This window comes from Leuresthes tenuis, unplaced genomic scaffold (genome assembly GCF_036924035.1).
Source record: "Leuresthes tenuis unplaced genomic scaffold, fLeuTen1.0.hap1 SCAF_15, whole genome shotgun sequence".
NCBI classification, from domain to species: Eukaryota; Metazoa; Chordata; class Actinopteri; order Atheriniformes; family Atherinopsidae; genus Leuresthes; species Leuresthes tenuis.
The window spans coordinates 15,855,564-15,880,371 of NW_027325369.1; the positions used below are offsets into that span (position 1 = coordinate 15,855,564).

General features: G+C 40.4%; 1 protein-coding gene across 5 annotated transcripts in view; it reads right to left on the reverse strand.

Moving 5' to 3' along the window:
- Positions 1–1,151: 1,151 nt before the first annotated feature.
- dnmt3ab (DNA (cytosine-5-)-methyltransferase 3 alpha b) overlaps positions 1,152–24,808 on the reverse strand; it is a 44,497-nt gene continuing 20,840 nt past the window's right edge. For 3 of the 5 annotated variants that reach the window (XM_072364737.1, XM_072364739.1, XM_072364736.1), the window contains 17 exons: positions 15,375–15,728; positions 9,394–9,552; positions 9,045–9,152; positions 8,772–8,928; positions 8,465–8,611; positions 8,148–8,192; positions 7,786–7,865; positions 7,531–7,643; positions 5,488–5,671; positions 5,318–5,402; positions 4,833–4,978; positions 4,259–4,349; positions 3,970–4,118; positions 2,649–2,734; positions 2,134–2,203; positions 1,708–1,826; positions 1,152–1,589 (listed from right to left, as the gene is read on the reverse strand). In XM_072364737.1, coding sequence (XP_072220838.1) covers positions 1,448–1,589; positions 1,708–1,826; positions 2,134–2,203; positions 2,649–2,734; positions 3,970–4,118; positions 4,259–4,349; positions 4,833–4,978; positions 5,318–5,402; positions 5,488–5,671; positions 7,531–7,643; positions 7,786–7,865; positions 8,148–8,192; positions 8,465–8,611; positions 8,772–8,928; positions 9,045–9,152; positions 9,394–9,552; positions 15,375–15,728 — 2,235 coding nt within the window. In that variant the 3' untranslated portion in view covers positions 1,152–1,447. Of the gene's footprint in view, positions 1,590–1,707; positions 1,827–2,133; positions 2,204–2,648; positions 2,735–3,969; positions 4,119–4,258; positions 4,350–4,832; positions 4,979–5,317; positions 5,403–5,487; positions 5,672–7,530; positions 7,644–7,785; positions 7,866–8,147; positions 8,193–8,464; positions 8,612–8,771; positions 8,929–9,044; positions 9,153–9,393; positions 9,553–15,374; positions 15,729–19,148; positions 19,171–19,241; positions 19,377–24,808 lie in introns of those variants that run through there. The other 2 variants (XM_072364740.1, XM_072364741.1) reach the window with 2 other exon arrangements.

Sequence of the window (24,808 nt, forward strand, 5' to 3'; positions counted from 1 at the left end):
TTCACATATCAAAAGCCGTACTTGCGCTCCTATTGGCACAGCCCTACTGTATACAAAAAGTATTACACGAGGGTAGATCAGTTCACATCATAAAACTAAACATGAAACAATTCACCAAAAGAAAAAAAAAACATTTGAAAAAACTAAAAAAAAAAAAAAATCCAAGATAAAAAAGAAAGTATACATATAAAAGTGCTTTATAATGTTGATAAAACACCACAAAATTGCTATAAAAAGGTAGAAGAACTTTGTGAAGCCGCACCATGTTGTTGAGGATTTGCACCTGACATTTTTTTCAGTTTTACAGAGGTGGACGCTGAGGAGGACGGTTACCCGGCCTGGTCCCCCTTCCTCCTGCAACCCCCTTTACTAACAGTTGTACAGTAATATCAGTCCGAGTGAAGCTAAAAAAAAAAGTAGCTCACCAACAGACTTTGCTCTTGAAAGTTTTTTTCTTTTTTCCCTGTTTGTTTGTTTAGTTTTTTTTTCTTTTCCTGTTTTTTTTCCTTTTTTTTTTTAAAACGTCGGAATGATAGAAAACATCATCTCCCATGTGGCTAGCTTCACTCTCTGTTTGTGCAGATCGAGGCCCGAGAGCACGAGTGTCGCGAGGCTGAGAGGTTAAATGAGCACCAGTGGAAACAGTAGAAGTATAAAAAGCTGTAGAGGAGCATGGGCTCTTTGTAGCAGTGTAACGTCTGTCGCCTTCACGTTTCCTCTGAGGTAGAGAAAATGACACAAGGCCGATCTTTTTTTTCCTTTCCATTAAATGCAAAAACATCAAACACATGTGACTCCAGCTACTGTGTTGTCTAAAGTTGTCGTGCCACATGGGCTATGATGTTTCTCATCATCTTGGAGCACCAAGGTATTGTAACCATATTACAGTAGTACCTATATTACCTTCAGTTGTGTATAGAAACTGTAAACAAAGAGGTATATGTGATCTGGTGTTTTGGATTCTCAGAGACACGGCTCTCCTGACACTGAAGAAAAAAAAATAATAATCACCTTCCTCCTATTCACATCTCTGTGAGGCTCAGTAGCTGGAAGCGCGGCTGCACCGAGAGGGCGGCGACCTCGCAGCCTCGACATAACGCGCTCACACGACTGAAAGATTTCACAGATCTTGAAAAAAAATTAAAATAAAAAAAAAGTCCCATCTTGCTGATGTTTCCCATCGCATTATCCTCTCTTTTACAATATGCATTTAGCACTAGGTCTCAGTGTCTTGAGAAGAAAGCATAGTCTCAAGTATAGCTTGCACAAACAAATCAACAAAACTTGATTAACACTGCTAAAAGGTAAAATGACAAAAAAAAAAAAATTAAATAGATTAAGAATTACAATTAAAATACAAGAAATATTGGAAATCTACATCAATGTTTTGTTCACAACAAACAGTTGCTGTTCCTAAAAACGGTTCCGAGCAAATTCCTCCCATTGCTCAAACACAGGCAAAGTAATCTTTAAGTGGTGCAAACAGGTGGCGGATAACTGGGACACTCCATGATCTGCCCAGCAGCCTCTGCCTCGCCAGTCGGCTCATGTTGGACACGTCCGTATAGTGGACAGGGAAGCCAAAGACCCTGATGAAGGCAACCAGCACAGACAGGGAGCGAAACGGGGGGAAAACACAGAGAGACAATCTTGAAATTCTGATCTCAGAGCGACCTGTATTTGGTCTGAATCTTTGTGCTTACATACCTTTCCATCTCAGTGCACCACAGTATGTCTTCCTTCTCATTCATGAATACGGGGAAGTGCTGGTCCTTGCCCTGCTTGATGGAATTAGACCTGGTGGTGATGGTCCTCACCTTGTCAAACTGTCAATAAATAAAGTGAAACGGCTGGTTTAACAAAGCTAACACTTTTAGATATTTTGGAAAGCCTGAAGATCGTGAACATGAATCCCGATTTCTCAGAGCTGATCAGACAGATTTCAAACAGTGTGCTCAGTAATTTGTAATAATTCAGTTAATTTCACTACATATAATGAGCCATGATATTCCGCTGTCGCTAAACTAAAAACAACAACTGCATTTCTGCAAAAACTATGATTACATTAGATTCAGGATGATATTCATGGTTTTAGGTGTACTTCTGTTAATATGCTCATTGATACGAAGGTACCTTAGCTGTTCTGCCATGTTCCAAACATCCTTGGAGGTCCAGCCTGTCACTGCACATGGCAGTCAAAGGCCTGGAGAGGAAAATGAACAGGAGCCGTTTACGTTTAGACTTTCTGTGTGACGAACAACTTATTTTACAACTCAGTTTATAAAAGAAATTGGCATGTTGTGTGTATTCCAGCTACTAAAAGTTGTGTTGCTGGAATCAAACTCAAAATGAGCGAATACTTTTAAGGGGTTTTTTTTTTTTTTTTTTTACAAAAACAGGGCTTTAAAAGAACATCTTTTGCTCTCTGAAACTGACTGATTCAGATGCAACAGACTGATATCTTAACTGCTATTTCCAAACTAAAAAAAGAATGTAAACTAACTGATAACTGCTTCATTTCATGAACATATGACAGGAAAATTGAGCTATACCATTAAAAACAATTCTACAAATGCAGTCCCTTCTGTTAGGGTTAAATGTTTTTTTCCTGTTATGACCGTTGCCTCCCTCACAATTCTCCCACTGACCTGTTCATGCCGGGAAGGTTACCCCAAAAGTAACGAGCACGGTGGGCAGCGGACACCTCCTTGGCATCGATCATCACTGGGTTGCACTGTGAGCCGAGCGGCGGAAAAACAAACAGCAATCAGACATGACCCGAGGGTATAAAAAGAACAGTTATGGGTTGTTAAGCTTTTCAAGTACAAAGCCACTATCACTTAAAGAAATCATTTTGTGGTTTCATTTAAAATCAATTTGGAGCCAGTCAAATGAAATTGTCCCCACAGAGCCTATAAAGTGGTGACGGTTTCGACCTGATAGTTAATCAGTCCCTGACGCGGCAAAACGCAATGTGGAGAGCAGAAGACTCACATCTGTGGGTTGATTAAAGCACATTAAACCCAGCGTATTACAAGTGTTTCATCAAGAAGAAGAGGGTCAGTGATCCCTTCTAATGATGTGGCTCTGCAGATAATGCATCATTACCACAAGGGGGCATTCATTACCCAGAAATCCTTATGGAACTGCCAGCACATCATATCACAGCCAGCACAGTTACATGCACAGTTGAGTTGAACAACAGTTAAAGCTTGATGTGGCCGTTTAACGGGACCACCATCCTCGCTGCATGCATGGGAGAGGACTTGAGTCACTGGCTGAAGTACGTCTGAAGCCACAATGCTGTGGACTGTGAGAGTAAATGTTCACAACATTTCCCTTCTGACTTTTGCTCTGGGATATCATTGTACGAGCGAGTACGGCTCAATTCACTGCACAAAAAGACGTTGTCTTTATGTTACTTAAAAGGTGACTTTGTCAGATGACACTATGGTTAAAAATAAATAAATCAGGATTTTATTAGAGCAGAGCGACAGTCTGGAAATGCTTCAAGCAACCACAAGTTGACAATCGTCTTACTGGAATGATTCTTTTTAATGACAACTCCTTACACATTTAGCCATCTAACAAAAGAAACAGGAAGACAGCAAATGAGGGCAGGTTTGTTCGATATTCAGCTGAATCAGTATACACGTCTGTTTTACTCTTTTTACTAAAAGATGCAAAAAGACAAAACTTCGGAGAACGTGTGGAGCACCTGGGCCAACTTCAACTTGAACTAGCTTATGCATGCAGGAGTCATTCAGTTCCCAAAAGCATTATCTGGGTGGGTGAGCCTAGTTTTGAGAAGCTCGTTTTCATACAGACAAACATGTTAATCTGCATTTCAAAAGTCCAGTTTTGTCAGACTAACACAATAATTGTTTTTCCTACTGTCACACACACCTGCTTACGTATTCAATCTTCAAACCTTCAAAGGAGCGTACAGCTTTCACTGTGGAAACTAACCTCTAAGAAGCGAGATATGTCCCTCTTGTCACTGACACCCATGGCAACCACATTTTCAAAGAGCCAGAAGAAATGCCGGTCTTCCCCCTCCTTTGGGCGGGCCTCATGGAGCAGGCGGTAAAACTCAAAGAAAAGGCGTCCGGTGCCCTCTATGGGGAAGAAAAAGTCAATAAACAAAGGTGGAAGCACAGGAAGGGACAGAATCTGACGATCCTCTGGTGATTTGCGTATTAAAGATATTTGTAGCAGATCATATACAGCATAAGGTTGTGAAGCAGCTTAAACCCACCATAAAGACCCTTCCTAGCAGGATTGACTATTGAGAGGTCATTGCATGGGCTTCCACCAATAACGAGGTCAAAAGGACCCCACTCATGAATCTGCGCAGAGATAAGAGTAAGAGTCAGATACAAAGCAACAGATATGTGTTTAAGAGGAGTTTAGGTTCAGTGTCAGTATACAGTATTATACATCTAATGCTTAATGCCATTCTACCCTCAGTAAGACATACGTGGGCATAGAGATTTCATGGGAGGGTAAGGTTCCAACTTTCTCCGGTTCATCATTAGAAAACATTCAACTGCTGTTTAGGAATGTAGTTTGTGAGTAAAAACATCTTCAATCAGAGCTGATTACCAGCAAGCATCGTGTCTGTATTCATTTAAACATCTGTTGTGGGTTCATTTTTCCCATGTTTAAGACCATGCTGAAGAGTTCTTATGTGCCACTTGCCTACGGTTTTGTTTCTGATTGCCCAATGAAGACCATTAGTCCTCAGCTTCAGTGAATGGTTAAAGAAAACTACAGTCACGTCCGTCACTGAAGTCGCACTGAGCAACCAAAAGCTAAAAGTAAAAACTCACATGTTTGCGTGTGACGTTCCTCACATCACCAACGTACATGATCTGTCCCTGGTGCCGGACGATACCCACTGTGATGGAGTCTTCGCACACCTCAGAGGCTACATAGCGATCCACTTCGATGCCAAGTTCTCTCAACACCAGCAGCCCTGCAGAATGTGTAGTCAAAGCAAAGACACTAAGGACAAACAGGTCAGGACTTTATCAACACCAACTAAATGCTTCCTAAAGGAGCCATTTAGATTAATATGAAGCTTGGAGTTGTTTGATTCTGCCTATGAATCAACCTAACCTACATCACTCTCCCTAACAAAACAGATATTACCCACACGTTGACTGATAAACTCATTGTTATATGACGTTTTTATAGCAATTATAGGGCGACAACAAAGTGGATTGAGGGAGTGCACTAAAAATGTAGAAATAAATTTCAAATTATTTAGTGAAATGGAATTAAACAAAGACAACAAAAAAGCTCTCTGCCCAACCTGTTGCTATGCCATCAAATAGTGACAGAACACGAATGGGCTTCCTCTTCTCCACCATGACTGGGGGGTAAAGCTTTGGTGGATCCTAAAATGACGGGATGAGAAGACAAAAAGTGAGGCCTGTGAAGAAACACTCACAGTCATTCTCAGCCTGAGGGTTAACTACTCACAAAATCTTGGTCGTGATTATTTGCAAAGAAGTGCTGTAAACGGTTGGGCCAGTCTGAGCGACGCTCCAACAGACCGAACATGCCCTTCTGAGAGCACATGAAGCAGTTCCACGGGTCCTCTTTGATGGCAGCGTGAGCGGCTCCTTGACCAACAAGGAGGTCCACACACTCCACACAGAAGCACCTGAACACAAGGCGAGGAAATGCATTATTACAAGTACAGTGAGTGCTGAATCAACTTCGCTGAGCTGAGTAGTCATAGTATTGAGTACAGCCAGGAAACTAACCAAAGCATACAATTTTCAAAGTATTTCTACCATATACAGCGTAATTTGTTCTAACATGCCTGGTAGTGTTGTTCTTATTGTAAATCAACCTCACTGAGGCACAAAAAAAAAAAAAAAAAAGAAGCTATCTGACACCCCAAACGAAAAAAAGCAAGGCGGGAAAAGAAATGAGGAAGAGGGGGTGCTCTGTGGGGTTTAGTCTAGTAACTGCCTTGTAGGGGGAAAATAATTCTGAGGGAAAAAAAAAACAGAAACAAACCTCGAGTGGCTAAAAAAAGCTCTATGAGAATTCCCACAAATGTTTCTGTCAGGGGATAAATCTCTCAATCTTCTTAAGCAATGTTTGGTCTGGCAGTAATTCTATTTTTGTCTTAAAAGCCCACATATACGAGAATGTGGAGAGTCGTTGGTTATGAGGAAATAAAAGGAAAATGAGGTTGTTTGACTATTATATTTGTATAAAAGTATAAATGGGGGGGGGGGGGGGGGTGGGTGGTAGAATCAGTCAATGTCCAAAAACTACACTTAACTCGCCACTCTGATATAATGGATCACATGTTCTTCCATTAGATTAAAAAATTTAGAAAAAAAAAAAGGAACCCTGTGTTGTTTTGTGTCATTCTCACACATACTGCTGTTCTACTGTAAATTCTTATAGAACTCATAATCTGTATTCATTTGTAGCTGAATTTGCTCCCTAACAAATGTGCTTTTCAGTCCTGTTGTACTAACAATCGCTAAAACCTAAAAACCCCTGCTGTGAATTCTTTTTTAATCGATCTGTGTATATTCGACAAATGTGTTGTCAGTCTTTGTCTTCTGATGACACCAACGGACAGAAACAAAACCACAGAATACTTTCAGCCTCGTCCTTTCAGCTAACTTAAACATAGATGACTGACTGCAGCATCGGTTTCACGTCCACATTGCCCAAGTTTGAGAGGCAGCGAATTATCATCGAAATGTCATCCGAATGTCAAATGCCATCATGGAAAACACACAGCAAAGCATTGTGTGCTGGTTCATCGTAACTGACAAGACTCAATCTTTCCCCAGTCATTTTTGTTCTCATAAAATGACTGTGTGGGGTATGGACTCTTTCTTGCTAACTAACAGTGGTCTGTTTAGCTGATGAGCAAGGCAACCGCACATTGCATAACATTTATTGCCGGCCGCTTCTCCACTGAACCTCTATGACTGTGCCTGACATCAGTATTTTTAGATTTGTGGCCCACTACAAAGCCTCTATTGTATTTTTGCCATCACTAGCGATGACATAATTCTGCTATCTACGATTATGTCAACATAGTGCACATAGTGTCCAGGGGCTTTACTTATTTAAGCCTCAATGCCATTCACAAATCAAAACATTTTGGAACACTGACAACAACACGTGAATTATTTGGCTTTGCTGCACATCCTCGGTTTTTTTTCCTCAATCAATTTTGGGAGAACTTGCAGGGGCAAAGAAACCTCAGAAAGAATTTGGACATGCAATAAGAGCTGAATATCCTCATGGAGTAAAAGAGGAGAAGAAGTTCATAAAAAGAGATATTATGTAGTTATATCATATGCTGGGCTTGGTTCCTCTGATTGTATACACTTCATATAAGAATATAAAGTTTTTTTTTTTTTTTTTAAATAAGCACTGCACATTGTAAAGCTCTTTAGCATTCCACTGCCAGCAGTGATGCATGTACACAACTGTAGCACAGACCGATTATGGACAGTAGCTCCATTAAAAAAGAAACCTCACCGACAACAGTTGTTGTTTCCACACATGAGCACCTCACGTCCCCCGCAGCAGATAGTACAGTACGACTGATATCCATCATCATCATATTGATACGCACATTCTAGGAAACAGTTCTGCACAGAGGAAACCCAAAGCAAGGAGTGAGACGTATTAACAACCAAAGTTTTATGGTGTTGCTTGAAATATGTTCAGTTTTTTATCAGCTGGGATTTTTTTTTTCATGACACTCTTGACCATTAGGGGGCTTTAGCTTACCTTGCAGCTCTGGCACATTCCTCCAGCAAACAGAGGGTGCTCGAGGCCAACGTTGAGACTTCCACAAGAGATACAGATGTCTGCAGGAAGAGAAGCATGTGTCAATACTTAACAGGCAGGGGTCAGCGAGGTGCGAGTATTCTTACACTACTTTGAAATTATTTGAACAGCTGCGACGCAGTCCTTGTAGGTCGAATTAGCTTAACTGGTGTGTTCAGAGAGAAGTAATAGAGCATGAAAGGTGACACAAATCACGGGAATGCTATTTCTTCTTATTTGTTCTCATCATTTTATGGACACAGAAGCATACGTTTCAGCAGCTTCGCTTGCTGCTGCGAGCACTCAGAGGACACGGCACTTACCCTCAATGCTGCGACACTTTTCTCTGACTTCATGAACAAGACGCTCTGAAAAAAAAGAGAATTGCAGGTTAGCAACAAAGTTGGTTTTTGTTTTGACAGTATCGTAACATTTGGGAATATTAACAAGCTTCTTTTCATTGTCTTTGAGCAATCTGAGCCTTTTATGCCTGCGTGGTCAGATCAGTTATGAATGGACCTCTTGTCCAAACACTATTTCTCAGACCACTTATGCCAGGATACTGCTCTCTGAGGCCTTCCCAAAGGACTGAATCAAGTGTTCATGACTCCTATATAAGCTCATAAACGAAGCATCTTACCTCGTGTCCTCTCATCAATGATGTCCTTGACCTTGGGTTTCTCTGCTGTGCTTTTGCGTGGCTTTTTGGCTGGAGGAGGTGTATATGCCGCTGCTTCTGGCTCAACCCAAATCTCAGGATACACCTTTTTGTATGGGTTACGCTCATCTGGGATGCACAGCATATCAGACAATTATTACAAAAGAAATCATTCTGAAAGGATTCATCATAACATGCTTAATTATAGAAATGGACCCGTGGTGAGTTCAAGTGTCCCAGCTTCTACAGGGTCAAATATCAGAGCTTCATCAAGCTGACTTGCTCTTACCCTCTGGTGGCTCTAAGCCCTTGGCTCCAGTGGGCTGAAATCCTGACACAGCCCAGTCAATCATCTGCTTGTTCAACATTTCCACTGATTTGGACGTTTCTGTCTCATCACTTTCGGGGCAGGCCATGAAGGCTTTTCCTGCCCGGCTGCTAGCCACCTGCAGACCCATCAAAAAACATTCAACTGATCATTATCATTATCATTTGTAGCAAAAATAATTCAATACGTCATTTAAGAAATAATTCACTATGAAAATGCTGCTTTTGGACTAACCTGTAACACTTCAAAGATGGCTTTCTTGTACATGGGCTGCTTGTTGTAAGTTGGTTGGTGAAAGGCATTATTAAATGAGCTTAAAGGCATGAGTTTCTCTACACAGACCTGTAAAGATATGCAAATATTCAAACATGTTTCACTTCACAAGTACACAGATACAATGCTTTTCAATGAATGCCTCTGGATATTAAAAAGTGATACGTCTGTACAGTAAAAGAGCGGCTGGTGAACCAAGAAAAGGCTTGTTATGAAGCAAGTGGTTGTCACTAAATTCAATCTGTTTCTGTGAAAAAGCTAAAGAAAAAATCACCTGGCTAAAATATTAATATTGGCCCTACATACTCACCACTGAGAATTTTCCATCCCCAAACCACATGACCCATCTGGTTCCCTCGGCAGCTCTGCTCCGGCCCGTCATAAACCAGGATACGATGCGGCCTGGCCACCACGAGAACCCTCGCAGCTTTCCCCAAACCAGCTCGCCGATGCCAAAACCACGACCATCCTTCAGCCAAAATAAAAGATAAATCATCCACTCGGTATTAACTTCTGGGCACAGTTGTGAAATCTTTTCAAGTAGTACGTCCTCAGATATTCTTTACTTTTGGACAGTTAGATGTTGACGACAATACCATAAAAAAAATACACAATTAAAGGTGACTCATGATATGCCACAACAACAAATCGTATTCATAATCTATTAATCTATCAGTTACAACAAATACAAAATTCCTGTCAGAGCTTCCAAAACACAAGAAAATTGGGGGGAAAAAACACTTTTTCAATCGCACAAAACTTTTTTGAACAAAACAGGAAGACTTGGCCAAAAAAAAAAACCCTAAATAAATAGATTAAAATTCAATTCAATTCAATTTTATTTATATAGCGCCAGATTACAACAATTGTCATCTCAAGGCACTTAAATATAGTCCAATTCAAGCCAATTGGAATTCAATTCATTGTAATCATAATCCAATTAATTCATATAGAGCTAATTCAAAAAATTAATATCCTAGCTAAGGAAACCAACAGATTGCACCGAAATGTGTCTTCAGTCCAATCTCCCGTCCTGAGCGTGCCTGTGGCAACTGTGGAAAGGAACGACTCCCTTTTAACAGGAAGAAACCTCTGGCAGAACCAGACTCAGGAAGGGTGGCCATCCGCCTCGACCAGCTGGGGTTTGAGAAGACAGAAAAGAGGGAAAAGAGGGGGGAAAAACACCATAACGCCATTCAAAGGATATCTGTTGGAACAGGGAAACATAGGTTAATAACCACAATAATGTCACATGTACATAAAATCAATTTTGAAATTAAACAGGGGGAAAAAGAGAGCAAAGTGAGGAAAGGTGTGACAGATGAGGTCCCCCAGCAGTCTAAGCCTATAGCAGCTTAACTATGGGATGTTTCAGGATTACCTGAGCCATCCCTAACTGTAAGCTTTATCGAAAAGAAAAGTTTTAAGCCTAATCTTAAAAGTGGAAAGGGTGTCTGCTTCCCGGACATTTACTGGCAGCTTATTCCACAAGAGAGGGGCCTGATAACTGAAGGCTCTACCTCCCATTCTACTTTTAGAAACTCTGGGAACAACAAGTAAACCTGCAGTTTGGGAGCGAAGTGCTCTGTTAGGAAAATATCTTACAATTAAATCTTTAAGATATGATGGAGCTCGGTCATTAAGAACTTTATATGTCAGAAGAAGAATCTTAAATTCTATTCTGAATTTAACAGGGAGCCAATGAAGAGAAGCTAAAACTGGAGAAACATGATCTCTCCTGTTAGTTCTCATCAGAACTCTGGCTGCAGCATTTTGGATCAGCTGGAGGCTTTTCAGAGAATATGTGGGACAGCCCAATAATAAGGAATTACAGTAGTCCAATCTTGAAGTAACAAATGCATGAACTAGTTTCTCTGCATCACCCTGAGACAGGATGTTCCTGATTTTAGCAATATTACGAAGGTGAAAGAAGGCAGTCCTAGAAACCAGTTTTATATGTGCGTCAAATGATAAATTCTGGTCAAAAATAACTCCAAGGTTCCTCACTGTAGAACTAGAAGCCAAGGAAATACCATCTAGAGTAACTATATAACTAGACAATTTCTCCCTGAAGCGCTCAGGTCCAAAGAGAACAACTTCAGTTTTGTCTGAATTTAAAAGCAGACAGTTCTGAGTCATCCAGGTCTTTATGTCTTTAAGACAGGCTTGTAGCCTGACCAACCTGTAGGTTTCATCTGGTTTCATAGATAAGTACAGCTGAGTATCATCAGCATAACAATGGAAATTTATGCCATGCTGTCTGATAATGTTACCTAATGGAAGCATGTATAAAGTAAAAAGAATCGGTCCAAGCACAGAACCCTGAGGAACTCCATGACTTACTCCAACGTGTGAGGAAGATTCCTCATTTACAAGAACAAACTGGAATCTATCAGATAAATATGACTTAAACCAGCCTAATGCAGTTCCTTTAATCCCAATAACATGTTCAAGTCTCTGTAACAGAATGCTGTGATCGATCGTATCAAATGCAGCACTGAGATCCAACAGGACAAGCACAGAAACAAGTCCGCTATCAGAGGCTAACAGGAGATCATTGGTAACTTTCACCAGTGCTGTTTCTGTGCTATGATGCACTCTGAATCCTGACTGAAACTCTTCAAACAGATTATTTCTATGTAAATGATCACAAAGTTGAACTGCAACTATTTTTTCAAGAACTTTGGACAAAAAAGGGAGATTGGATATAGGTCGATAATTAGCCAACACTTCTGAATCAAGAGTAGGTTTTTTAAGTAAAGGTTTAATTACAGCAACCTTAAAAGTCTGAGGTACATATCCTGTCAACAAAGACCGATTGATCAAATCCAATATGGAAGTGTCAATTAAGGGGAAAACCTCCTTGAACAGTCTGGTTGGGATTGGGTCTAACATACAAGTTGATGGTTTAGAAGAGTCTATTGCTGTTGTTAGCTCAGAAAGATCAACTGGACAGAAGCCGTCTAAATACAATTCAGGTTCGAAAGATACTTCTAAAGCTGCTCTACTTGATGATACATCAGTGATAATAATGGGAAGGATTCCATTAATCTTCTCTCTGATAGAAACAATTTTATTGATGAAGAATCTCATGAAATCATCACTGCTGAGAGTTAAAGGAATACATGGCTCAACAGAGCTCGGACTCTTTGTCAGCCTGGCAACAGTGCTGAAAAGAAACCTGGGATTATTCTTATTCTCTTCTATCAATAATGAATAATACGCAGTTCTAGCTTTACGAAGTGCTTTCTTATACGTTATTAAACTATCTTTCCAGACTAATTGAGACTCTTCTAAATTAGAGGAACGCCACTGTCTCTCCAGCTTTCTTGCAGTCTGCTTTAACGCACGCAGCTGTGAATTATACCAAGGAGCCAACCTCTTCTGACTGATTACCTTCCTTTTCAGAGGGGCAACATTGTCCAGTGTTGTACGCATTGAAGCTGTAGTGCTGTCAACAAGAGAGTCAAGTTCTACTGGAGTAAAATTTAGGTAGCCATCCTGTGTCATATCAGCACATGGCAGTGAAGAAAAGGATGATGAAATCAACTCTTTAAATCTGGTTACAGCATTCTCTGACAGACACCTTCTATATGTAGAATTCTTCTCAGAAACCGTGTAGTCAAGTAATGTAAATTCAAAAGTTATTAAAAAATGGTCAGACAAGACAGGGTTATGAGGGAACACTGTTAACTGTTCACTCTCAATGCCATAAGTCAGCACAAGGTCAAGGGTATGATTAAGGCAGTGAGTAGGTCTGTGAACACTTTGAGAAAATCCAATAGGGTCTAATATAGAATTAAAGTTAATATTTAGGCTGTCATTTTCAACATCTACATGAATATTAAAGTCACCCACTACAATGACTTTATCTGTACTCAGCACTAACTGGGATAAAAACTCTGAGAATTCAGACAGAAACTCAGAATAAGGGCCAGGTAGACGATACACAACAACAAACACAAGAGGTTTTTGTGATTTCCACTTTGGGTGGGAAAAACTGAGAATCAGAGATTCAAAAGAGCTAAAACTAATCTTGGGTCTAGGACTGATTAGTAACCCTGATCTGAAGATAGCTGCCACTCCTCCTCCTCTGCCTGTGGTTCTAGGAACATGAACATTTAAATAGTCAGAGGGAGTTGATTCATTAATGCTAACATGATCCTCCTGCTGCAGCCAGGTTTCTGTAAGACAAAATATATCAATATGATGATCACAAATCAAATCATTCACTAACAGAGACTTCAAAGGGAGAGATCTAATATTCAGCAAACCACATTTAATAGTTTGATGTTTTTGTTCAGTTAAAGTTTTTGTTTTAATTTTTTTTTGCACAAGAGGATTTGCTCCTTTTGTGTTTTTTGATTGAGGGGGGGGCAGCATCAGGTGGGAAGCCGCAGAGAAGTGTGTAAGACTACAACTCTGCATCCTGGTCTCAACCCTGGGATGTCATGTTTTTGGATGACTAATAAATTCGTCCATATTTCTAGAAATGAGAGCCGCTCCTTCCAAAGTGGGATGGATGCCGTCTCTCCTCATCAGACCAGGTTTTCTCCAGAAAGATTGCCAATTATCTATGTAGCCCACGTTGTTTGCTGGACACCATCTAGACAACCAGCGATTGAATGAGGACATGCGGCTAAACATGTCATCACTGGTCAGATTTGGCAGGGGTCCAGAGAAAACTACGGAGTCCGACATTGTTTTGGCAAAATTACACACCGATGCAACATTAATTTTAGTGACCTCCGATTGGCGTAACCGGGTGTCATTACCGCCGACGTGAATAACTATTTTACCGTATTTACGTAAAACCACATAAACAACATTAATAAACAAGAGCTGCTCATGCAGAAGCGAGGAGTGCATGTCGTGCTCTCCTTCTCCTTTGATAGTAACTGTTCTCGGTCAGTTGTCACCTGATATCTACAATGACCACCCATCACACTTATGTGATCTCTCGTTTTCCCTCTTTTATGGACGCAGCACATTCACACAAAATGCAAGCGTGCCAGGATGAGCGAAGCGCCTCTGCTGCTTAAATCATACACAGAGCAAACCAGAAAAAAAGTTTCCCACTGGCATCTTAATGCAATAATAGACTATATTAGCCTGAGAGGCTGTGATATGCATTTAGAATGAAAGATGAATAGATCAGCATCTTTATTTTCCCATTTGAGATCCAGGGGGATTCATAAAACAGTCAAGGCAACAGTCTTCTATGGCCATGCCCAATGACGTCTCTGACGATGTTAAATGCAAAAATACTGTGCACGTTCTGTCTCGATTGTTCTACATTGTTCCCGTAGATTCGTGCTTCAGTTAAAATGCAAAATCTAGGCTCAAGTTGTGTTTTCTGTGCCTTTGTGTTATATTTGTGTTTTTATGCCACCAGGATGTGTAGTATGTTTCTGTCGGGTGGGTTAGTGGAGATCTGTAAATAGATGCAAAGAGGAAAACTACTGCAGAAGTGAAACTTTCAAGATGCGCATTTCAAGAGCAAGTTACAGCTTGTTGTAATCCAGACATTACCGGTGATGGATTCTGTGGCGTTAAGTGACTCCAGACAACATGGCAGATGAGATGACAAGGGCTGAGCTACGGAAGCCCCCCTCCCAATTTAAACCCTAGTCGTAATCATTAAATAAGGCCTGTACAAAGTCTAGGAAATGTAGTCTATGGTAAAAATAAAATATCACATGATATGATAGTATTACATTCATATTTTGTATATGCTATGATGCTCATGATCAACTTCTCCTTCAAATCAAGAGTTTGGAAAGCGTTGCATAAAAAGTAAAGGAAAATAAAATGTCAAGAAAAACTTTCTTGATGTATGATTTCAGCTTCTGAATATTTCTCACTCTCTTTCATTATATTCTGTTTCACAAAGTTCCGAATGGACTGTTTTATTACAGAGCTGTGCTGTTACAACACAAACAGACTGCAGTTTGGCATTATCTTGCTGAAATAAGCAGCACCACACAATGCCTCAACTGTGTAATTTAGCTATCCAATGTGCATTAATAATTCTCCACGGCCACCCCCAATGCTTGTTTTTTCCACAGTGTCAAACATGTGCAAATTGAGTTGTAAAATATTGAAAGCTACCGTAACATACTCAGAATAAACTCTAAGAGACTTCTAACAACTGAAATGAGCACATTTGAAACAACAAGGACTAATAATTATGGCTTTAAACTATATTTTTCTTCACGATTAAAAGATATCTGTTGCAAAATCTTACAGCCGCACACAAACCAATGTAAGTCATGCTCGCATTGATCTTACCTCATACTCAGGCTCAGTGTCTGCAGACTTGGGAGAGGTTTTTTCTCCTCCTCCGATGGCGACGGGCTCAGGGGTGGTGGCCACAGTGGGGGATGCCGGGTCAGTAGGCTGCTGCTGCTGCTGCTGAGGTGGCTGCTTATGTTGCTGTTGTTGTGGCAGCGCCAGCTGTGATTGCTGTTGATACTGAGGCTGTGACTGAGACTGGGAGTGCAACTGAGGCTGAGGTGGTTGCTGTTGCTTTGAAGGCTGCGGGTGTTTGATTATTAAGACCTCCTCTTTCTGGGTCTCCGGTTCACTCTCCTCGTGATCCTTCATCGCGTTCATCACTGACATCAGTTTGGCTTTTTTCTCTGCCTGCAAACAAAAAACAAAAAAACAGTGACAGCAGAGGTGAAAAAGTAGCTTTTTAAAGTATTTGTGAGGCCGGTGAGTTTAAATGATACCAAGATAGGAGTTCTTATTTTGCAGAATACCCTAAATTTGACAAATTTAACCAGATTTAACCTAGACATGATGCAATCTAATGGCTATATCAGTTCATATGGTTAGAGGGTGTCTAAGGTCTTTATGGTTTAAATGTTTGAACACAAAATGCTCCAGAAAATCAGTATAATTAAAGGATAACCACAGGGTAATAGGATGAGGAGCCAAATTAGCTTTTGTAGTGAAAATAAGAGTTAAATGGATGAAGGTTTGAGAACCATCCTCATGAAAATAAATCCAGAAATATCAAGAGACAAATCAATGTTTGATCATTTGCACTATGCACAGCCTTACTTAGCAAAAAGTACTGAAATTTGTTACACGACCCCACCAGCATCTCCATGCATGAGAATGAACTACAAGCAGGTACAACACAAACATCTCTTACGTTGCTGTTCAACATAAGAGATGGACCTCATGTTTACTAAGTAAATGCAGAGTTGGAGTCTGAAAGCCTTCATAAACACCTCTTTATCTCCGACTTTAAGGCCTGTTCATCAACAGCAGAGCTGACAGTAACTCTATAGTGTCTAAAGCCGCTGAGCAGAGTTCAGTGGGTTTGTGGTACCTGACACTGAACTGCTAGGTCGATCAGAGAGGACGAGATGCAGCCGGGCCTTAAGCCTCTCGCAGTAAATCCCTAACAGCTGCACTCATTCTGATGTCTCTCTCACTCAAACAACACTGGGCAGAACCTACATGAACACACATGCTAACTTTACTCTCTTACTTTCTTTTCTTTTATGCACACACACACACACAACATATACAGTCCCATATGTAAACACGTGTTGGTCATACTATAGGCTCCACGTGACAGCAGTGCTGCACAGCTGTGCTTATTTTTCTCAAAACTTTCTCAGGTTCTCAGATCTCACACATACTGTAAATGTCCAGAACTGGAGTGGGTGTGTGGGAGAAGGACAAAAAAGTCAAAATGGGGAGAGACTTCTAGTCCTCTTCCCCAGGGTGACTTGTAAACAATAGTGCCTTTAAGGGGAAGGGGGTGCCTTGACTACATGGGGAGGGGTTTCGGTGCAGAAGAGTAGAAACATGTGCTCTTCAATCAAGAAGCTCTGCTGTGGTTTATAAATATCTCTACTGTAGTGCTGGATAGATGGTTCAAAGCCCTTAGCCATATGTGTCAGGCTTCTTGGCTCCAACACCAGCGCAGTGGAGTTAGTGTTCGACAGCCAGTCTGGATGTGTGGTTCCAGATGGTAAATTGCAAAAACTAACAAATGTCAGTTAAACTGTTTTATGAATATGGTGGAACAATCTGCAATCATTATTGGCAAGTGGCGAGAGTAGTTGTTGATGCAGATGGGAACAAATTGACTCACTGAGAGCAACTGTTAGAAGATGCATGACTTTAGCTCAAAAAGAGCTTCTTCAACTCTCATGACTACTAATCACAAGTATACTGAGAGATGCAAATGCCAATAAAACAGCTGAGCCACTCTTTCTGTGATTATTTTTGTGCTTAGGGTCAGGCTGTCTCCAGGGATCCTTCTCCTCAAAACCAATGAGAAAACTATGTTGAAAATGCCAGTTGGGGGAGGAGAGAAAGTTGGCTATAAGAACCAGATATTTGTATCTGGACTTCTTCTCAGTAGTAAATGCCCCCTTTTGGGGGCCTCACAGTGTGTGTGCCGCTCTACCAGCAAGACAGCCCCTCTGAGGCTAAAGGGGAAAATAGAAAAGGAGGTAGAAGAGATACAATGCAGTCTTTATCATTTACACACGCCTGCCTGTCACCGACAGGTCAGAAATACCACTAGTTTATATCCACTGTCACGCCCTTGCTAAACACAAACACCAACAATGACAGCACATGTACAAACTTTCGTCGTGCAAACACAACAAAACAAATATGCTGAAGACACTCACACATTTTACTCCTTGGAAACATATGCTTACATATGTATACTAGGAATACTTTGCTTTCAGTATTCATGGACTTGTTATGAACAGAGTTAAAACAGAAGCTGTGCAGGCCTCTGGCAGAATGCACAGACATGTTGGTTGCACAATAGAGGATAATCTGACTTAGAGGCTGTGCAGCATGATACCCTGAGGGCTCAAGGGGTGACAGAGTGCACTGGAAGGCAGAAAAAAAGAACGGATATTGGTCTCCGGGGTGTGCAGATGATACTTCACCATTGAATCTTGGCTGTGCTTGTTAACAATATAGTCCCGTTTACTGCATAGTTACAGTAATTTATGAAACAACAACCGTCTTTAATAAGGCTTTTAACTTTACGGGGGAAGTTTTCCTGTCTCAAAGTGTTAAAGACTCAGAGGTGCAGTTGCATACACTCTGAGACCTCTGAGCAACAAAAACAATAAGCCTGAAACAAATTCAATTACCTCAAAAGTGTTGAAAGTTGCAGGAAAAAAAAGCGCCTATGCAGAAAAACAAACAAGCGGCACGAAGACTCTGATTCAAGGTAAAAGTTAGATGAAAGAAAGAGTCAGTAAACATTACTTCCTCACACAACATGAGACAAGAGTTTGACCTTTGCGTGTTCAGTTCAAAGACCTAAGCTTATCTACTGAGCAGGACTCTGCAAAAAAAAACAACTAGAAAACACACAAGCAACGAGTTTTCTTGTGCACCAATGTAGCTACTGCATTCAATAAACAGATTTTTAGCACAGTTCCTACAAAAGCTGCGTATTTCATGAGTGGCCTTGGGGGGGTCACACCAAAAGAGGCCATCTGGCTCTCATTGTGTTGCATCCTTTTAAGAGACAATTAGGAATATCACAAACTCAGCCATGAATACATGCATAAAGAGAATTCCCAATGAATCCACAAGTGGATTTGTCAAAAAAAAAAGCTCACAGGGGAAGCTGCATCAAAGTCCTGTGAAATCTTAAGTAATCAAATTACTGTTCTTCCATTAAATCTATGTCTTGAGGAGGACGGTACAAAGAATACAAAGACGAGACGAAATGGGCTTTGAGGCCTGCACATCAACTTCACACTTTTGCCAGGCAAGTGTTATGTAAGGTGAAATCACGCTGGCTCTGACAAAAACAGCAACATTTTTAAGTTAAATATATATCACCTAGGGAAAAAAAAGATCCTCCTCTGGCTTCTCTAGGTGCTGCTCTGAAACAGGAAATAGTTTCAGCACATATTCACCCCACGGGAGAAACTTTTTTCATGCCAGCAACTTTTTCCAAAACATGGCTAAAGCCTGCTCACTCTTCGTTTTTTTTTTAAAGAGACGGTCTCCCTTTCACCATGCAGCACAGATGGTCCACAACAACTCTCACTGAAATACCTGAAGTCAGCATATTCCCCTCGCTGTAACCAGGCTAATCAGACATGCACACTATCCCCCTGTGTTATCAAACAAACAATGCAGTGCACATACCCATTCACGCCAGCGTGCTACCCTCATAATCCAGTGTGGGGGCTTGAGTTTTTTTCACCCCCACTCCCGGGGTAGAGGAGATCGCTTAAAAAAAGAAAGCATGAACATTTCTTTGTCTGGGAATTCAGGGTCAGGTGATTGCCTACAGGAATTCTGGTTGGCTAGAGGACTTGCAAAATGTTGGCAAGGGGCCAAGAGGCTGTCTTGCAAGCAGAGCTGGAAATTTGCTGCAAACCTCATCTTCACCCTCATATCCATAGCACAGAGTTCATTTCCATAGCTGGGGGAGGGGTCAGGAGAAGAATGGGGGAGGGAAACAGAGAGTGAGAGAAGGAGAAGTCCACTGTAACGCATGGCACGTGAAAAAAAAAAAAAGAGAGAGATCCTGGAGAAAGTGCAAGACGGCCGTAAGCCTCTTGGCCACCGTGTCGTCTATGAAAAGAGTCAAAGCCACTGCAGCAAGAGTAAAAGCAAAAGTAAAGCCTATGCATCATATTAGTGCTCAGAGGAAGTCTGTGTGTATGCAAATCAGAAAAAAAAACTTTCAATAAGCCGGATAAAAGGACAGAAAAAAAAGAGTACATTCAAATTCCTTTACATCTAAGCCATGATACTATTTTAAGGAAATCCACCTCTGTTCCTCTATTTTGAAACCGTTAACTACTCACTTGCCCATATTTTATGACATTTCACTTGTAGAACCCGGCATGTCTTGCTAATTTGGCAATATTTCCTCCCTGGAGACACTTTTATGGCCTCTCCCCGAGCTTTCTTCAGAGGGGAGTGGAGGGAGGCATGAAAGGGGAAGAAACAGAAAACCCCATGTTGATACTACGAAGATTCCCTGTTATGTAACCGATGAAGTTGCACTGCATCACATTACTGTCATGTTTAACATGAGTAATCAAGCAAGGTGAAGCACTACACATATATTCAAAATTTATGTTGAATAATTCATAAAAAATAAAAAAAATGAAATTGTCATAAAAGGCTGAATTTTTCAGTGGCTGAGTTGGAGCTTGGTTCTAAGGAGCAGATGTTCTCCCATTTGTCATCACAAATATTCGATAGAAGTTTCAATGTTAGTCCATGTGAGTGCTTTAATCATTGCTCACACTTGTTGTCTTTGTATACAGTTTGTATTGAGATTAAATTCTTGTAAAACAGCCTCATCACGGCTGTTCGGGAACTATCAAATTAACCTTTTTTTCTCAAGGTCAAGAGTTAATTTGCCAATCTAATTATACATTTCATCAACACAGGGGGGATCTGATGAAGATGGCACAGTACTTGTCCAAATCGGCAATCTTGGCCGATTACTTTAAAATGTGAATGTACACATTCTACTGTTGGCGTTAAAACTGCTTAAAAAAGATTGCTGCTCTGATTATCGTCAGTCTGACCTAATGGGCCAAATGTATTCTAAAAATGGATCTAAGCTTCAATCTTCATACGTATTATCGTCTTGTAAATTCCTGATTTTAATCAAACCAAATGTTTCTGATTAAATAAACCCCTTGAATTGATTCATCAAGTTTGTGTGGGAATGTTAGAGGTTGAATTGAAACCAGACAGTTTGTCATCCTATCAGAATTTTTACAGCTCTGTGTTGCTAGGAAGACAATGAAAAGTGTTCAGCTCTCTGACTGGTGGGCTTTCTGTAAAATGACACAGGGCAACACGATAGCAATGCAATGAGGGATCTATTTGAAATGACAGTCAAAACTGACCAATCACATCTCCTCCAGCTGTGGGACCATGAATAATAAGCCACCTCCAGGCTTTTCAGTTTAAATTTTAACTGGAGAACAGCTCCAAAGAACAGAAGATTAGCCAGCGAGCCTGTTTCTCATGACAGCAGCAGTGACAACCCAGGATGCAGAGTTGTAGTCTAACACACTTCTCTCAGGCTTCCCACCTGATGCTGCCCCCCCCCCGCCCAATCAAAAAACACAAAAGGAGCTAATCCTCTTGTGCAAAAAAATTTTAAAACAAAAACTTTAACTGAACAAAAACATCAAACTATTAAATGTGATTTACTCAATATTAGATCCCTCCTTTCAAAGTCTCTGTTAGGGAATGATTTGATTTGTGATCATCATATTGATATATTTTGTCTTACAGAAACCTGGCTGCAGCAGGAGGATCATTAATGAATCAACTCCCTCTGACTATTTAAATATTCACGTTCCTCGAACCACAGGCAGAGGAGGAGGAGTGGCAGCTATCTTCAGATCAGGGTTACTAATCAGTCCTAGACCCAAGATTAGTTTTAGCTCTTTTGAATCTCTGATTCTCAGTTTTTCCCACCCAAAGTGGAAATCACAAAAACCTCTTGTCTGTTGTTGTGTATCGTCTACCTGGCCCTTATTCTGAGTTTCTGTCTGAATTCTCAGAGTTTTTATCCCAGTTAGTGCTGAGTACAGATAAAGTCATTGTAGTGGGTGACTTTAATATTCATGTAGATGTTGAAAATGACAGCCTAAATATTAACTTTAATTCTATATTAGACTCTATTGGAAGTGTTCACAGACCTACTCACTGCTTTAATCATACCCTTGACCTTGTGCTGACTTATGGCATTGAGAGTGAACAGTTAACAGTGTTCCCTCAAAACCCTGTCGTCTGACCATTTTTTAATAACTTTTGAATTTACATTACTTGACTATACGGCTTCTGAGAAGAATTTTACATATAGAAGGTGTCTATCAGAGAATGCTGTAACCAGATTAAAAGAGTTGATTTCATCATCCTTTTCTTCACTGCAATGTGCAGATATGACAGAGGACGGCTACCTAAATTTTACTCCAGTAGAACTTGACTCTCTTGTTGACAGCACTATAGCTTCAATGCGTACAACACTGGACAATGTTGCCCCTCTGAAAAGGAAGGTAATCAGTCAGAAGAGGTTGGCTCCTTGGTATAATTCACAGCTGCGTGCGTTAAAGCAGACTGCAAGAAAGCTGGAGAGACAGTGGCGTTCCTCTAATTTAGAAGAGTCTCAATTAGTCTGGAAAGATAGTTTAATAACGTATAAGAAAGCCCTTCGTAAAGCTAGAACTGCTTATTATTCATCATTGATAGAAGAGAATAAGATAATTTCTTTTCAGGCTGTTGCCTGTTCTGTTGCCAGGCTGACAAAGAGTCCGAGCTCTGTTGAGCCATGTATTCCTTTAACTCTCCGCAGTGATGATTTCATGAGATTCTTTTTCAATAAAATTGTTTCTCAGAGAGAAGATTAATGGAATCCTTCCCATTATTATCACTGATGTATCATCAAGTAGAGCAGCTTTAGAAGTATCTTTAGAACCTGAATTGTATTTAGACAGCTTCTGCCCAGTTGATCTCTCTGAGCTAACAACAGCAATAGTCTCTTCTAAACCATCAACTTGTATGTTAGACCCAATCCCAACCAGACTGTTCAAGGAGGTTTTCCCTTTAATTGACACTTCCATATTGGATTTGATCAATCTGTCTTTGTTGACAGGATATGTACCTCAGACTTTTAAGGTTGCTGTAATTAAACCTTTACTTAAAAACCTACTCTTGATTCAGAAGTGTTGGCTAATTATCGACCTATATGCATTTTTTGTCTAAAGGTCTTGAAAAAATAGTTGCAGCTCAACTTTGTGATAATTTACCTAGAAATAATCTGTTTGAAGAGTTTCAGTCAGTATTCAGAGTGCATCATAGCACAGAAACAGCACTGGTTAGAGTTACCAATGATCTCCTCTTAGCCTCTGACAGCAGACTTGTGTCTGTGCTTGTCCTGTTGGATCTCAGTGCTGCATTTGATACGATCGATCACAGCATTCTGTTAGAGACTTGAACATGTTATTGGGATTAAAGGAACAGCATAAGGCTGGTTTAAGTCATATTTATCTGATAGATTCCAGTTTGTTCTTGTAAATGAAGAATCTTCCTCACACATCGGAGTAAGTCATGGAGTTCCTCAGGGTTCTGTGCTTGGACCAATTATTTTCAGGCCTCTCTCTTGTGGAATAAGCTGCCAGTAAATGTCCGGGAAGCAGACACCCTTTCCACTTTTAAGGTTAGGCTTAAAACTTTCCTTTTTGATAAAGCTTATAGTTAGGGATGGCTCAGGTAATCCTGAAACATCCCATAGTTAAGCTGCTATAGGCTTAGACTGCTGGGGGACCACATCTGTCACACCTTTCCTCACTTTGCTCTCTTTTTCCCCCTGTTTAATTTCTCAAATGTACATGTGACATTATTGTGGTTATTAACTTGTGTTTCCCTGTTCCAACAAGTATCCTTTGAATGGTGTTATGGTGTTTTTCCCCCCTCTTTTCTGTCTTCTCAAACCCCAGCTGGTCGAGGCGGATGGCCACCCTTCCTGAGTCTGGTTCTGACAGAGGTTTCTTCCTGTTAAAAGGGAGTCGTTCCTTTCCACAGTCGCTCAGGACGGGAGATTGGACTGAAGACAAGTTTCGGTGCAATCTGTTGGTTTCCTTAGCTAGGATATTGTTTTGTGGATTGACTCTATATGAATGAATTTGATTATTTTGAAATTAAGTAATTGGATTTCATTGGATTATGATTACAATTAATTAAATTCCAATTGACTTGAATTGGACTATATTATTTAAGTGCCTTGAGATGACAATTGTTGTAATTTGGCGCTATATAAATCAAACTGAATTGAATTGAATTGAATTGAGGAGGACATTGTTGCCCATTTATTAGCAGTGCAGTTCTCAAGATAAACTTTTGATGCATAGTTTGAGTAATCCTCAAAAGAAGACTCACACCAAGCAAAAAAATAATAATTAAGGTATTTGTGAAGCATTTTGACTCAACCAGCTCTGCACAGAAGCCAAAAGCTGAAAAGCTTTAATGCTGAGATTGTTTGTCCTTTGGAAATACGGGCTTTCACATTCAGGAATGTCATTCAAGTCAGCCTCATCACCATTAGTTTTCCAGTAATGACAGCACTAAATGGTAAGTGACTGAAAGTTTTAAGTCGCTTGTATTCTGACTGCTGTGTATTGTAGCCTGTGTTAAAGTTTACTTGAGAAAGCAGTCAAGTAAACCTGTTCAGGTTCATCATGCACTTGTACCTTAAATCTATACGATAACTGTTTTTTTATAAATAAATTAAATAAAATAAACCGGAACACAATTCAGTATTAGTAATCAGTTAAGAATCACTCAAATACACAGTATTTGTATTTGATCACTGGTCACTGCTGCTTGGCTTGTGTGGGCGCTCTCATTCTATATTGAACATAAGATGTAATCAAGTTGGTACCGTGTGCTCACCTGTTATGCATTTTGCACCACAGTTGTGGTTCCAATTCATCCCCTGAGTGTATACACAGCTTGCATGGTGGTGTAATTATTGATCAAGAGGATTACCAGTTTCCTTGAACTATAACTGTTTTTTGGAACTACACTGTTTATAAATTATAAATGCCAGACATTTGTTTCAGAGCTGAAAGGGGTTAAAAGGGGACTTTTTTTTTTTTGGACATTTACAAGAAAGGACAGAAGTAAGGTTTTGGGGATTGAGGGCTATCTTCTGGGAGTCAAGACTCAGTCTGAGA